A 16,713-nucleotide genomic window follows, 5' to 3' on the forward strand; every position below is an offset into this window, starting at 1 on the left:
GGATTTCCCAGGTGTCTTACCAAATCTGCTATGACGTGTGTGGCAGTGGGGATGTGAGGCACTCTCAAGCAAATATCATAGTACTAGTGGGTGCAGTGGTGGGATTGTGAGGCACTTGGGGATGGGGTATAGATGAGGGGAATCACAGCAGGAGAAGCCACCTGAGGAGCAGCTGCATCAGTGGGAAGAAATGGTGGCTTTAGAAGCTGCCATGTGATCTCATGCCACATGTTGGGTACCAAATGTTGTTTTTATCTAAGTTGTTTTATTTACTAATAAAGACTTGGAAGTCAAATATTGGGGTGAAAACCTACTAGACCAGAGAAGCTAAGAGCAACCTGCTGACCTTCATTTTTGCCTAGAGAACCAGCAAGAAAGCATCTCTCCACATCACCCAAACTAAAAATGTCTGCAAATCTCTAGGTCCCTCCCTTCTCCTTCCTGTGAGTTTCTTTATCCATCCTTACAGGTCCTCATACTCTCTATGGCTAATTCTTGTCAACTAGCACCTGGCTCCACCCCCTGATCCAGACTTAATATTATTAGCACAGCTCACAAACTGTGGCGATTCACCATGACACCATCCCCACTACCTTTCATACTCCTGGCCCATTGAAATGGGAGACACGAGGCTACTTTGGGAGGAGAGTCCATACTCTCTACACCCCAAAAGCCTGGAGTATCTTCACTGGACATCAGCAGGAATGTGTGTAGGAGTGAGTTCTTCCAGTAGCTTGTTAGATCATTATTATTGTTGGGGAGCAAGACCTAGAACCTACTAGACCAGCATCTTGTAAACATCATTCTAAAAAGTGTTTTGTAGATTTTGTCTGTCACTTACTTATAACCAGGTTTATCTATACATTTGGGCAGGCATACACATAAGCCACTTTTTAGTCCTTTACAGTACATCATATTGGAAGACACATGATTTGTCCAAATGTAGGCATGTAATTTTGATCATTTGGAAAGGGTGATGTATATAGAAACATGTATAGCTAGATACTATTTTTTAATCATTAATATGTAGCTTGCAAAAAATTGCTGTGATATTTCATTGGTATTGCTTTTTCTATATTAATTTTTTTCTTTTCTTCAGTATTGCTTTTTCAAATTTCAAATTTATTAGTTGAATTCTATCTTAAGGATGAAATTCTTTCTCATTTTTCCTTTCCTTTTCTTCCCTTCCCTTCCTGTCTCATTCATCCACATATACTATACCAGTGTGATATACTGCTGTGGGATGTCCTGTATTCTACGAATATATGTTGCTATGATTGATTGATAAATAAAATGCTGATTGGCCAGTAGCCAGGCAGGAAGTATAGTATAGGTGGGACAAACAGAGAAGAGAGGCTGGGAGGAAGAAGGCTGAGTCAGAGAGACACTGCCAGCTGCCACGAGGAGAAGCATGATGTAAAATACCAGTAAGCCACAAGCCATGTGGCAACTCATAGATTAATAGAAATGGGTTAATTTAAGATGTAAGAACAGATAGCAAGAAGCCTGCCACAGCCATACAGCTTATAAGTAATATAAGTGTCTGTGTGGTTATTTGAGTCTGAGTGGCTGCCAGCCCAGGTGGGACTAGAGATAACTTCAGCTACAATATACTTACCTTCATTTTATTCAGTTAGTTATGATCTATTAGTATTATTATTTAAATTGCTCTATTATCCAAGACTTAGCCAATAAGAACCCTTCAAAATGACTTGTCTCTTGGAATGTTTTTACCAATCTTGGGGTCTTATTTTCTGACCTCTTTACAGCACCATGCTATTACCAGAGTGTACAAAGACTGAGAAAAATCCACACTGAAAGGAGAATGCTAATGATTTCATATATATCTATATATACATATATACACATTTATACTTATATATACACATTTATGTATATATATATATATATATATATATATATATATATATATATATATAAAACCCACACAATGAAACAATTACAACAGAAGCTTGTGATTTACTTTAAGGGGGTTGTGTAAAAAGTCATAGGCCAGAGGAGATTTAATTTAGTTGGATGGGGTAGCTTTCTCTACTTCAGTCCAAGACACAGAGAGTTAATGAATTTTCTTGGAAGAAGTCCAATGCTACTGGACCACATCTTTCTCCTTTTCAAGAAATTGCCCCTGAGGGAATGTGTGGGTCCTGAGGCAATTGCTAAGCTCTAGCTTCCCACAAGAGATGGAGTCTCACACTGGTCCTTCTGGGAAATCAATAGATGGGTAAGTCCTCTGACAGCCCGGGGCTGGAACTCTCCATGTGGTATTATTGGGGTCCTGATGTTGAGGAGCAGAGCTCACTCTGCAGTCCTGCTGCTTGGGGTGTGTAGGACTTCCCTGGGTACCAGAGGAGGCTTCAGTATGTGATCTTGATAGACTCCACTTGAAAGAGAAACAGCCTCAGAGTTTCGGGGAACTTTTCATGTTACATTGATCAACACAGGGGACTGAAGAGGCCACAGGTCATTGTGGTGGTGACTGGGACAAACACAGGCAGTATGGTGAGCTTATAAGTGGGTTGGGACACCATCCTTGAAGGACCCCTGCTAACCACCACAGAAGTACGCTTTCAGGTCCTGAGAGAAAATGTAAATAAGGTTTGTATTTCATCTTTAAGGAGCAAGTAGAGGCAGACAGATATGATCTACAGACAGTGAAATCATAACCATGCCTTGGCAATTGCAGTGCTTGGGAGGAAAGATGATGCACATTTCAAATCTTTCGAACCAAAATGCGTGATTCTCATGAAAGTCAGTGCAGTCAACAAACACTTCAGTGTGTGCGTCCGGAAAACAGGCTGCAGGGAGAGCAGATGAAGGAGGAGCCCTAAGGCTGGTGTGGCCAGTGACGACTTTGAGAACAAGGAGTGTGGAGTGAAGCAGAGCCATCCCTGAGGGCAAGAGGGCAGGCAGGGGAAAGAAGCCTTTCCCTTCACAAAGAGGAAATCCTGGTGCATCTTTAGGGTGGCTGTGAGTGTCGTGCTCTCATCCTAGAGCACACATTCAGAAAGGAGAGTATTCTAGGGGAGGAAGGGGCACATGCTTTGTCTGAGAAGTTTCTTCCTCTGGGGAGGACCCTATAGATTAGGATCTGTATCAAGCCAAGCCTGTACTTGGCCCATTTAATACAAATGCAGACAGAAGAGAGGGTGACATTTCTTGGGCTCTCTAGCCAGTGGAGAGTCCCTCCTGGAACTCTCTCTCATGAAGTCAGGGTGACTGGCCTTTGGTTTCTGTTACTGTCATGTGCCTCAGTTTCTGAGGGAGGAATGGAAGAGCAGAGCTGTGTATGCCCAGTGCTCATACCTTCCTAGCTCATATGCATACTGAATATCTCTTTGCTCCTGATGTTATCTCAAGCATTGCAGAATCACAGTGGTAGAGAAAGGGGCAGGAGTTGGCCTTTCATGTGATGGTGATGCTAGAGTTAGTAATTACAATGACAAATTATTGTTGTGTTAAAATAGAGGCAGCGAAATTTCATTCCAGACTAGCCGACTAGTCCCAGAAAGGCTTTAGGGCCTTTGGGAACTGGTATGACTTTAATGAAGGGATGGGATACAGGTTGTTGAAGGAGCATCCATATACAAGGAAGGAGAGTGGCAACATCCAGAGATGAAGTCCAGGTATGGCTTTGCAGAAAATCTTCCTGGTTAAGTAATTGAAAAGCATCTCATTTGACTAACAGAACAGACACACCAAAGGCTGGACTGTTGGAAAAGATAAGGGGCAGGTCCCTAGGAGACCACCTGGATTGAGCAAACCCTGAAAGACAACTGAGGAGCCATAGGGCAGAGTCTGTTAGATCACCATGGAAAGACCCTGTCACTGAACAATAGCTACCATCAGGAAGCAATTTTGGTTCAAACATGGCCTCTGAAAGTCTATTGTTCTGTATAAAGCACACTACACTACAGCATGCCATTTGGAATAAAAAACAGTAGAGATTACACACGGTTCTGCTGTTCCCTCATGTGTCAACTTGAGGCCACTCACAGACCTTACCTTCCTGAATCAGCACAGGATTACAGCAAGGTCCACAAGTCCCTCTGAGAGGATTTAAGATTTAGGAGTTTGGGCATCAGGGTCCATAAATAACCTGCTGGATTCAGGTCTGCTGTTCCTTTTTTCCTTCACTACTCAAGTCGCAGCTGGAGGCACTGGCAGGAACACACTGCTCGGTTTTCCTGGAATTGTCCCCTTCCTCAGGGTGGGATGGTCTCTCTTCGGTCCTAAACTCTCAAGTCTGGCAGAGCCAGGCTTTCAGTCCTAGTCCAGGGGAGGAGCTGTCCTCTCAGACCCCAGGCACCCTGGAGTCTCTCCTTAGCTGCTCAGATGCTCGCTTGTCCTTTGGCAGCTCTGCCCTTGTCTGTTCCTGGTGGCACCAAGTGCACTTTCCCTTGTACACAGATAGGTCAAAATGTTCTGGCTGCATTGGCATCCTGTGTTCCAGGGACATGCTTTATGTTCTCATCCACAGCATGCTACAAGTGCATATTGTGTTTTCAGTCTGGATGAATACACAGTTGTGAGCAAGAAACAGGACGTTTATCAAGAAAATAGAAGGCAACATGATTGTCAAAACATGAGGTGAACAAGGACAACAACAATGGACATGCTAATGTGGACATGTGCGTGTGTCTGTGTTTAAATCTAGAAGACGTCAAACTGTGACAAAGAACTAAGACAGACAGCTAAGGAATGCTGAGATCAGGGGAAATTGTCTTCTCCAGGGAAGAGCACACCGATTGGTTATCCAGTACCAGATGGTCAGTCCTGAAAATGTGATTACAAAGAGCACTACACAGACCTAGCAGGTTGTATTTTTGTGTTTAAATATATATATATATATATATATATATATATATATATATATATATATATATATATGAACACACACACATACATGTAACAACAATGAATGAAAATACAAATGATTTTGAAAGAGAGCGAGGTGTATGGTTGGGTTTGGAGGGAAGGGAAAACGATGCAATTATATTATAATCTCAAAAGATAAAATAAATAATTAATTTTAGAAAGCCACCAGAAGAAAGAAAACAAAACAACCTTAGCATATAGAGAGTGTTATGAATTATCAAGTGACTAGTGTAATGGAGAGAAACTTAGGTATAGTTGGCTCATTATTATATGAACTTAACTTAAGAATTAACACTAGTGATTTAATTGCAATTGTATTACCATCAATTGCAATTATCATGCAATTACATTATTTAATTGCAATTGTATTATATTTTGATTTGAGGGAGGTTATAGTTTTTTATGAAAATGGCTTTTCCTAGTCAAAATATGGGGTATTTCCCCCTTTCTTTTAAAATAAGGAAGATATCTTTTTAATATAAAATTTTATGGTTTTCATTATTTAGGTCTTAGGCTTTACTTGTATTTATTCTTAGATATTTTATAGATTTTATTCTTGACATTTTACTGCTTTAATTTTTTATAAAATTTCTATTTCTAGTTTTGGTAATCAAAATTGAGGAAATTGTTTGTATGTGTATATCTGTCCCTCATCTGGTAAACAATCTGCTTTCATAGATCTTTACAAAGCTCATAATACATATTGTCTTGAGTGCGCGTCATACTGTTAGTCCTGAAAACCTCATCTACTCCTACTTCACCAAGGAAGTCCTTACAATATGGGATACTCAGCTTTGAGTTCACCTAAAAGTGAGAGGAAAGAGTCAACTTGATATGGTCCAAGCAAAGATCCAAATTTTGGAGTTTGGGGAAAGTTTTACTGTGTGCATTAGGCAAGATCCCTGAGCAGCAGATTCCTCACAAGCAAATGGAGATAAATGGCCAACAAGGCAAACAGGTGAAGAACTCCTTACATTATCTTGCTAGTGTTAACAGAGTTTGATGAATGAATATCTTTGACACTAAAGAATCCAAGGATATATAACTATATGTCTTCTTAATCTTTAAAACTATGAGTAGAATCTAAAAAAGTGTTTATATTTATAAATGTACAATCATTCCATCTTAGCAGAAATTGCTTCAGGTTCCAGCAAGTTACTTAGTTTCTTCTTTTGTGATTTCTCAGATTCTTGGATTGGATGTTGGAAATTTATTTTTTATAACTGTAGCTCCTTTTGTCATTATTTTATTTTCTTTGATTTTGGCATCTGAATTTGTGAAGCGTAGCTTAAGTTTTCATTTCACAAAATAGGTTTGTATTCCTGGAACACCCATTTAATGTTGCCTGTATCTTATATAGGTTGTAATAACTTATATTTTTATGTTGAACTATGTTAAAACAAGCTATAGTTACTGTGTTATCACACCCCTAAAATTCAGTCTGTATCTTAAAAAGCATCTTACTATCTCCTCAAAAACATTTTCAATTCCAATTTAATTAATAATAATTTTTATTCTGGTCTATGTCTGGTCCCCATACAAATTTCTCTAGATATCCTGCAAACTTTCTCTTTCGCTCCATCTACTCAAATGGAGCCCAATCCAGGACCTTTCATTGCACATGGTTGCTTGGATTCCCATTGCAGACTTTAGTCTTTAGCAGCTCATTTTGAACAGCAAGGACTGGCTGAGGAGGGTACCACACCCTCCCTGCTCCTGAGGAAGCAGCCTGAGTTCTGATGCAGAAGAGCACCAACTTCCACGCACTTGTGACATCTGCCCTCTGGAGTCAGGGGCACTGCTGTCTCACCGTGGATTCCTGCACCAAGGGTAGGCATTTCTGTTGTTTTCAGCTTTCGTCTATAATGAGTAATGCTGAGAAATTTATGTCCAAGTTTTTCATTTTCTTTGGTGTAACTAGGCTAGATAGCCCTCTGATTAGCCTTTCAAGAAATGTCAAATTGTTTTCCATATTGGTCACACTGTTTCACATTTCACCACCAGGGTCCTAGGGCCTCAGCATTTTCTCATCCTTGATACAGTTGATGTTACCTGGTTTATTGACCTGATGACCTAGAGAATGGGAAGTAGCATCTCACTGTTTGTTTCTCTCACTCTCCTTTTCGTTTGTCTTTGAAACAGTTTTGTTTAGTAGTTGTCTACAGAAGATACTTTGTTTATGAAAACTTTAACACAGACAACTATGCCTTCTAGGAAACACTTAGACTCAAAGAAAAATATATCTTATCACATGGTTTCAGTAAAGCTGCTTGGGAAAGTGTTGGAAAATACTTAAAATATATCACTCTTAGCTATTTTCTTTTTATCAAGTTATAACTGTTGCTTATATATTCTAGACAATTTTTTTATTTAGAAGTTTTTTTTCTATTTTACCTACTAACCACAGGTTCCCCTCCCTCCCATCTTCATGCTCACTCCCTGTCTTCCTCCTACCCCACAACTCATCCACCTCTTAGAGAGGGTAAGGCCTCCCATGGGGAGGCAACAAAGTCTGGCATTTCAAGTTGAAGCAGGACAAAGCTCCTCCCCATGTATAGATCGAGATAAAATTTTAAACATTATTTCCCAAATTGAGCACATCGGCACATGCCTATAGTCTCAGGACCCAGCAGATGGAGGCAGAAGCGTCAATAGTTCTAGGTCATCCTTAGCTATGTAGAGAATTTGAGGATAGAATCTGTCTCAACAAAACAACAATCCTCCTATATTCTAAATTCTTGAGATTATACTTGGAACAACAAATATTTTGGGCATTTAAATTAAAGCTGAATTTAAATTAAGTTTTAATATAATTTAAATTACATGTAATTTGATTTTCTTTACTGACATTTTATTATGTGACATGTATTTTGTTGTCATGTCTATGAAACATTAATTTATTTGAAAATTTAGACTTGTATTTTCTTCCAAGATTTTCAGTTTTAGCTCTTATATTTTAGGCCTTTGTCCACTCTGAATTACTGTTGTATATGATCTGAAGTTCTAATTCAGTCCTTTGCACATAGACAGACTGTCTGATGGATATAATTAAGGGGTATTTTTGTTAGTTTTTGATGTTGAGCTTCATTTTGACTTTAAGTGATTTTCCACTTCCCACTTTCCTCACTTGGCTCTTGTCTTTGTGTAGTGGGTGATTTACTGCATCCTGTGGAGGTGTTTGAGGCAGTGTATTCTCCTTTGCTGTGCTAGTAATATTCCATAGACTCTGGTGTGTGACATTACTATTATTATTTTCTAAACATTCAGTAATTTTGATAGTTAATATTATTTTACTTTGTGGCTGGCACATAATTGCACATTATGTGCTCTGTGATAATTCACACATGTAGAATAGTGATCTTTAGAGGGGAGGAAGAGTCTTGGGAGACATCTTGGGGAGGTAGTAACCATAACCAATGCATAGTTATTAATGAGGGAGTGATTGGGTTCTACAATACATTCAGTGATCCTGCTTGGCAAAAACCTATTACATATTTTATAGATTTCAGAACTTTATAACACCTTTTTGTTATTGATAATTATCTATTAAAGACCTTTAACAATTTTCCAGGTTGATGAGGCATTTTTATTTTCTAATTTTCTTACTGAATTCTTTAAGTCCTGTAATTAATTTTAATTGAATGTTTATGAGAGGTCATAGTTGAATCATTGTTAGTTTTGTGAGATTGGGTTTATCTCTGGAGTCATATGCAGTATATATTTGGTAAGTTAAGTAGGAAATTGGAAGTGAAATGTGTTCATTGGCATAATTGAAATAGAGTGATCATGTACATATTCACATATATGTTTTATTATTTTGTTTAACATTTTATATCTTTCTGTTTCTTTAAATGGGCTCTCATGTAGCCCAGGCTGGACTCAAATTTACTGTGTAGTGGAGGTTAGCCACATGAGCTAGAATCACAAGTGCCTCCCCCAGTTTTGTAGTTCTAGACAGCAGAGGTTTGATCTTCTTTTTGTCCATTTCACTGAGTCTTTGAAGAATATTCTAGGTATCACACATCTTTACTAATTACTTTTCTTATTACAGAAACATGATTTCTAGACAAATGGTAAACACCAACTGTTGTCTTCAGAACATTAACTTTGTGACACTGATGGATCAGAACAGCCGCCCAAGGATCCAAGAGTGGTTTGAGTGGGTATGGCAGGCTGAATCCAAATGGTATAAGATTCCAATGTAGGTAGTTATGTCCACAACTCGAGATTAAAAACTGTGGTAGTATTTTGTTTGTGCTCTAACAAATAAAGCTTGCCTGGAGATCAGAGTGCAGAGCTAGCCACTAGAGGGCAGGCAGTGATGGCACACACCTTTATTCCCAGCACTTGGGAGGAGGAAACAGGAAGTGATATGACTGGGCAGAGAGAGTAACTAATAAGGTGGGATGGAGACAGGAGCTCACCCCCTTCAGCCTGAGGATTCTGTAGGGGTAAGAAGTGTCTTCAGTGCCGGACTGTGCTGCTTCTCTGATCTTTCAGCTTTCACCCTGATATCTGACTCTGGGTTTTTATTATTAAGACCAATTGGAATTTCTGCTACAAAAACTGTCTGGGGTTAAAGATTATTACTGTTAGTTATCTGGCACTGAACCAGGTGAAGGGTTGGCATTCAGTGCCTATAGAACACATGAAAGTGGGTGAACAAATCTTTTTGGATCCTTAGAGCACAGCTAAGTAAAACTGTAGTATAAGCAAAGATACTTTGGCCAGAAGAAATGTAGAAGACATCCAAGAAGACTATTTTAATGGTTATCATTTGAATCTTGCAGAAATGTCTGGAAGAGCATTTTGTGTTCTATGCATGGATCAGATGGTTACTATGCAAACACTGTCATTCTTCTCTAGAGCTCAGAGAAGGGTATGCTCAGCAATCATCTAGCATGAAATATCTCAGAAAGCAAGCTCAAGATTTTCCTCATTGACCTCTGTGCTCATGGCAAGAGGAAACCAGACCAGTACCTTTGAGTTCCTCCTCTGGGGTCTCTCGGAACAGCCACAGCAGCAGCGATTCCTTTTCCTGATCTTCCTGTGGATGTACCTGGTCACTGTGGCTGGGAATCTGCTCATTGTCCTGGCCATTGTTACTGACACTCGACTCCACACTCCAATGTACTTCTTCCTTGCCAGCCTTTCCTGTGATGACATCCTTTTCACCTCCACCACAGTACCCAAGGCCCTGGTGAACATCCACTCCCACAGCAGGACCATCTCCTATGCAGGATGCCTGGCCCAGCTCTACTTCTTCTTGACTTTTGGAGACATGGACATCTTCCTCCTGGCCACAATGGCCTATGACCGATTTGTGGCCATTTGTCACCCTCTCCACTACACAATGATCATGAGCCTCAGGCGCTGCTCACTCTTGGTGGCAGCCTGCTGGACCCTTACAAATGTTGTTGCCATGACACACACCTTCCTCATATTTCGGCTCTCCTTCTGCTCCAAGAAGGTCATTCCAGACTTCTTCTGTGACCTGGGACCCCTGATGAAGATCGCTTGCTCTGAAACCCGTATCAATGAGCTTGTGCTTCTCTACCTGGGGGGTGCAGTCATCTTAATCCCCTTCCTGCTCATCCTTGTGTCTTACATCCGCATTGTGTCAGCGATCTTCAGGGTCCCTTCTGCCCAAGGGAGGCGCAAGGCCTTTTCTACCTGTGGGTCCCACCTTGCTGTGGTGGCCCTGTGCTTTGGGACAGTGATAAAGGCTTATCTGTGCCCCTCATCATCTTCCTCCAACTCAGTGGTAGAGGACACAGCAGCTGCTGTCATGTACACAGTGGTGACCCCCCTACTGAATCCCTTCATTTACAGCCTGCGGAACAAAGACATGAAGGGAGCACTGGTCAGAATTCTCAGGGACAAAATCTCTTTCTCCTGGGGCCAGTGACTCCTGCAGAGAAACAGAAGGTGTCCTCATTCACTCTGCTAAGGATCTTCCAGAAATTTCTACCTCAAGTGTCCCCTTCTGAATCCTACATATGCTTTATCACATCCCTGCTCATTGACTTCTCACCTAGAGTTTCTTAGATTTGAGGAAAATGAAAGGCTTTCTTTAGGCTTTGATTTGTTATGAATTGCATCTTTGTTCTTTTATTTATAATCTCATTCACCAGAATGATGATTTAGTCAGTATCAGACAGCAAGACAATTCTTTCTATGGGGACAATATTCTGGAGCTGAAAACTCTTATTTTTGTCCCAAAGAAAATGCACTATTTGGACAATATCATCCATGAGTACAATGCATTTTGATCATATCCACTCTCCCTTCCCCATCTAACTTCTCCCATGAACCCCCACTTTCCATTATCAAATTCATGTCCCCTTCATCTACTATATGCTCCCCACACATGTACTCACATGTATCTATCTCCTACTGAGTCAAACTCGTGTTCTCCACATACACATGGGTGTAGCTTGAATAGTAGGATATGGGCAACCTGCAACAGAGCTTGTCATAAGAAAACTGCTCTCCTTTGTCCATTGACTGATGGAGGCAGATGCAAAGATCCATGGCCAGGCACCAGGCTGAGCTCCAGGAATCCAATTGATGAGAGAGAGGAGGGATTCTGCTGGTGGGGGATGTCGAGATCATGAGGGGAAGATGTGCACGCTAGTGGAAGCCCATGAACTGTAGACTAGTGGAGCCCCCATGGGACTGGACTAGGCCCTCTGGATATGGAAGACAGTTGTTTGGCTTGAACTGTTTGGGGGGCATCCAGGCAGGGGGATCAGGATTCATCCCTGGTGCATAGGCAGGCTTTTGGGAGCCTGGTGTCTGTAGTGTGATGCCTTGTGCAGCCTTGGTGCAGTTGGTGAGGGGCTTGGACCTGCCTAGGCTCAGTGTGCTGGACTCAGTGTGCTGGGCTCATGCTCCCCATGGAAGACCTTGATTTGGGGGATGTGGGGATGTGGAGTGGCTTGGGAAGGAGGGCTGAGGGGTGGGAGGATGGAGAAGGGAGGATCTGTGGGTGGTATGTAGAGTGAGTAGAAAATTTCTTAAAAGAAAAAAAAAGAAAACTGCTCTCCCTGTTCAGCAGCAGTTGGCTGCCTGTAGCTCCTAAACTGTGGGTGGGACCTGGTATGGTCTTGTGCAGGCAACTAGAGCTGTTGAAGGTTAATGAATGTAACACCCCTGTCAAGTCCAGACGATATTATTTTGCAGCAATCCTCCAGGTCCTCTGGCCTTACACTCTTTCCTCCCTTTCACTATGATTCTTACCCTCTTGTGACCTTGTGTTTCATCGTCATTACAGACACATTGCTCCCGTTTGTGGTGACACTGGTGTAAACAAACCCATTGCAGAACCTGAGTGTGAAAGTATAGCTCATGTAGTTATGCACAACACAGAGCACTGATGGTAGTAATAAAAGACTGGGTGGTAACTGTGTATGTGTTCACTATACCATTCGTCATCATTTCAGAATAAACTCCTTCCATGTGCAAAAGGTATGTGTTAAATAATGTTCTTTGTTCTGCTACCAGCAGATTCATATCTTGCATTTACAAAGTCTCTGGCCTAATAAAGAGGATATTGAGTGGCTGACCTGCACTATTTATGTTTATGTCAGGATATTTTATGAAGTTCATGCAATGATTATATTGTCTGATGATTTTTAGAAAATGTTTTCAGTTTTGAGATATGTGTGACTGTCCTTTTCTGTAACTTTTCTCAATAAGAACTGTTTTTCGCAGGGTTCATAATTCTAAAAGTCTGTGTAGCCCTTTAAGACAGCGGGAAAGTGATATATTTAATTAAATTTATATAACTATATAAATTGTGTAACAATTAATATAAATTAATTAAAGCAAATAAATTAATTTAAAATGTTAAAAATATTTTTTATTAAGAAAAATTTTTTATTCATTTTACACACATTCCCCTCTTCCCTCCTCCTGCCCCCCAGCCTTTCCCTCTCAACTTCCCCACTCCCCCCCACAAGAAGACAAGGCCTCCTATGGGGAGGCACATACAGTAGAGGCAAGTCCAAGCCCTTCCCTTTGCCTCAAGGCTGCACGAGGTGTCCCATCATAGGTAGTGGGCTCCATAAAGCCTGCTCATGAACCAGGGATGGATTCTGATCTTACTGCCAGGGGGCCTCCCAAGCAGATCAAGCTACACAACTGTCTCATCATGCAGAGGGCCTAGTCCAATCCCATGCAGGCTCCACAGCCTTTGATCCAACATTCATGAGTTCCCACTAGTTTTGTTTGGGAGTCTTTACAGGTTTCCCCATCATGATCCTGATGCACTTGCTCATAGAATCCCTCTTCTTTCTCTTTGACTGGACTCCTGGAGCTCTGCCTGGTGTTTGGCTGTGGATCTCTGCATCTGCCTCCATCAGTCATTGGAGAAAAGTTCTGTGATAAGTGTCAGGGTATTCACTGGTCTGACCCCTAGGGTAAGCCAGTTCAGTTCAGGCACCCTCTTCACTATTTCTAGTAGTCCAAGCTGGGGTCATCCTTGGGGATTCCTGGCAATTTCCCTAGCACCAGGTTTCTCTAACCCATGACATCTCCCTCTATCATGGTATCTCTTTCTTTGCTTTCTCCCTCTGTCCCTGTTCCAGCTCAACCATCCTGTTCCCTTATATTCCCATCTCCTATTCCCTACCCTCCATTGCCCACCCCTCATCCCTAGTTTACTCATGGAGATCTCATCTATTTCCCCTTCCCAGGGCGATCCATGAGTCCCTCATAGGGTCCTCCTTGTTAGCTAGCTTCTCTGGAGCTGTGGATTGTAGTCTCGTTATCCATTGCTTTACATCTAGTATTCACTTATGAGTGAGTACATACTATGTTTGTCCTTCTGAGTCTGGGTTACCTCACTCAGGATGATATTTTCTAGTTCTATCTATTCGCCTGCCAATTTCATGATGCCATTGATTTTACTGCTGAGCAGTACTTCATTGTGTATATGTACCACATTTTCTTTATCTTAGCATTCTGGCAGGTGTAAGATGGTTTCTCTGAGTCATTTTGATTTGCATTTCTCTGATGACTAAGGATGTTGAGCAATTTTTTTAATGTCTTTTAGCCATTTGAGATTCTTCTGTTGAGAATTCTTTTTTTTAGCTCTGTAGCCCATTTTTATTGGGGTTGTTCAGTATTTTGATGTTTAGTTTCTTGATTTATTTAGATGTATAATGTTTTTAATTAAAAATAAAAATAAAGGTTTAAAATTAGAAACAAAACTTGATAGACGAGGTCATGGAGAATGGGTTAATGATGAAAATATTGGCAAAGAAAGGCCAATCTTAGATGGCAAAGACTTTTCAACTTGAATGGAGCAAGTTTATTTTCCCTCTGAAAACAGAAAATTATAAAATAATTATTGCATTAAAGTTATGAACTATAAACTTTGTAGCTAATAAAGTAAAGCTTTCAACGGTACAAAAATCATCAATACCCTTGAGAGTAAAAAATATTCATGAATACTTTCAATGAGAAGATAAATAATATAATTTTAGTTAAATATCATGGGACATGTACTATATTTTAACTTTATTCCAGATTTTCTTTCTTATATTATAAATATATTTTTTATTTACTTTTGAGGAGCTATTGGCTGTTGATAAATACTGGAGGAAGGAGCATGAGTGTTCTCAAATGATATGGCCCCTGATAAGCTGTACATGAGTCAGCTGATAGTCCTCTGTCTACTGACATACTGGTACCACTCATGGACTTAATTGGGTCTTCATTTGGATTCTCATTTTGTGAAGCCTTGACTGGCTGTACACGTCATGGTGTATATTTGGTTTTGTCACATACAGCCCTTGGGACTCAGTCACTGCCCGTGGTTGGTATAAATGTTGATGGATCACACAGAAGTTTTGCTTCCTTGAGCTGAGCAGCACTCAGAACCTCAGACAGGTTGAGGTGGTCAGTGGTGATGCCATGATCCAGGTGGTGACTCCAGAAAGGCACAGTCAAGAGAACCTAAGGAGGTGTACCATCTGCTGTTTTGAATGATGCTTGTAGCATGAATTCTAATTGGTCTTAATAATTAAAAACCCTGAGCTAGATATCAGGGTAAATGCTGAAATATCGGAGAGATAAAGGAGCAAGCCACGGCCACTGCTTACCTCTAGGAATCCTCAGACTGAAAGAGGGGTGAGCTCCTGTTTCCTCCTGCCTTATATTCCTCTCTCTGCCTAGTCATATTACTTCCTGTTTCCACCTCCCTAGTACTGGGATTAAAGGCACATACCTCCCAAGTGCTGGGATCAAAGGTGTGTGCCTCCACCACTTGGCTATGTTTCTATTTTAAACTGGATCAATCTTCTGTAGCTCAGGGTGGCCTGAACTCCTGATATCTCCTTTGTCAAGGCAGTGTCATGCTCTGGGGACTCAGAAGTTGGCCCTCCAATAGAGCTAAAAGGATTAGGGGAGAGATGTAAAAGGAAACATCTCGGCCCTTAACACAGCCACAATGTCTCACTCTCTGCCATTTAGGTTTTCTCGTTCAGATGGAATGAGGGCAGATGATGGCAGTCCAACTGAACAGTAGGGCCACTGAGGCCCAGATGATGTGACTGTGTCTTTATTGTTTTCCCTTGAAGCAAGAGGTAGAGTTGGGGACTAGAAGGAGCCTTCCCAAGGAGATGTCCTCTTTCCTAGATGTCAGCCCAGGGCCTTTGAGCATGGAGGTGCCCACATTCAGATTTAACTTGAACCAGAGAGCAAGAAGAGGTCCTGGGTGTGAGGCAGGAGTAGAGGGAAGGCTTCTTAAGGCTCAGCTCCCTAATGAGTCCACAAGAATGTAGTGCTTTCCCCAGGGAACTCATTAGAGCAGACCACTGGGAGGGTGGCCTGGGATCTGAACATGATTCTGGAAGTGGTGGGTTGTCCTGGAAGAGGTAGCAGGGATCAACAGGAAGGCAATGTGTTGATGACTCAGGGAGGGATAACGTTTATACATAAGAGATAGAAGATTTGGGTTTCCCATTCTGTGTGGTCCAGCAATAACCTGTCTAACAGCTCTGAAGTCATTAGTGTAGAAGAAAAGGCAACATGATGATGGAACTTGTTGGGAATGAGGGTTGAGGGGATGTGGCAACAAGTCAAGGAATGTCAGGAGCCAGAAGAACAGGAGACATGGAATAGTTTCTCCCCGCGAGCCTCCAGGAAGAACCATCCTACTCTTGCCTTTACACTAGTTTTATTGGACGTATTCCAGACATTTGACTCCAGAAAGATGACATTATAGACTTCTGTGGTTTTAAGGCATTCAGTTTATAGAAATGTGTTTCAATAGCAGTAAGAATTGACTCAGTATCTAGGCAACTTGTCAAGACTTGAGAATTCCTCCAGTTCTGGAGAAAATGTGAGCACAAGTTCTGACCAAGGAGTGGGGCTAGATGTCATGACACAGAGAGATTTATGGAATGATATGGAAGAACTTTCACCACTGCAGAACTGGATCTCCTTGTGAAGATGCTTGGAGTTGGTCCTAATGAATCACTGAGATGTGTGTAGAAGCTCAGGCAGAATGATGGTAGACACATTAGAGGAGCACCCAGGAAGGAACCAGAAGGATCATTGCTTAAGTTTCCTGGGAAGCTCCAGAGGACATTCCTGTAGTGAAGAAATAGGCTGAAGGCTGATGGAAACAGACTCTTCGAGAAGCTCAAAGTTGTGGCCTTGTAGCTTTAATTTGCTTTCCTCTGAAGGCTGATGGTGTTGCATATCTATCCTGTATTTTTTTTATCTTCCTTTGTAAAGTATTGGCCTCTTTTGTCTACCTGAACCCCATCTTTTGGCTTTTGTTAGAATTTAAGAGGTACAAAGTTT

The 16,713-nt window shown here is 41.2% G+C and overlaps 1 protein-coding gene across 1 annotated transcript; it reads left to right on the forward strand.

Annotated features, from left to right (window-relative positions):
* The first annotated feature begins 9,850 nt into the window (after window positions 1-9,850).
* Window positions 9,851-10,804, forward strand: LOC128123010 (olfactory receptor 1P1-like). The gene has a single exon (XM_052758925.1). It carries the CDS (start codon window positions 9,851-9,853, stop codon window positions 10,802-10,804), a length of 954 nt encoding a protein of 317 aa, XP_052614885.1.
* Window positions 10,805-16,713: the final 5,909 nt, after the last annotated feature.

The sequence above is a fragment of the Peromyscus californicus genome, unplaced genomic scaffold, assembly GCF_007827085.1.
Source record: "Peromyscus californicus insignis strain IS unplaced genomic scaffold, ASM782708v3 Scaffold_3__1_contigs__length_106647218, whole genome shotgun sequence".
In the NCBI taxonomy this organism is placed as follows: Eukaryota; Metazoa; Chordata; class Mammalia; order Rodentia; family Cricetidae; genus Peromyscus; species Peromyscus californicus.

What these genes read in the sequence shown, in the direction of transcription:
- LOC128123010 (XM_052758925.1), top strand. Translation starts at nt 9,851, where the DNA reads ATGGCAAGAGGAAACCAGACCAGTACCTTTGAGTTCCTCCTCTGGGGT.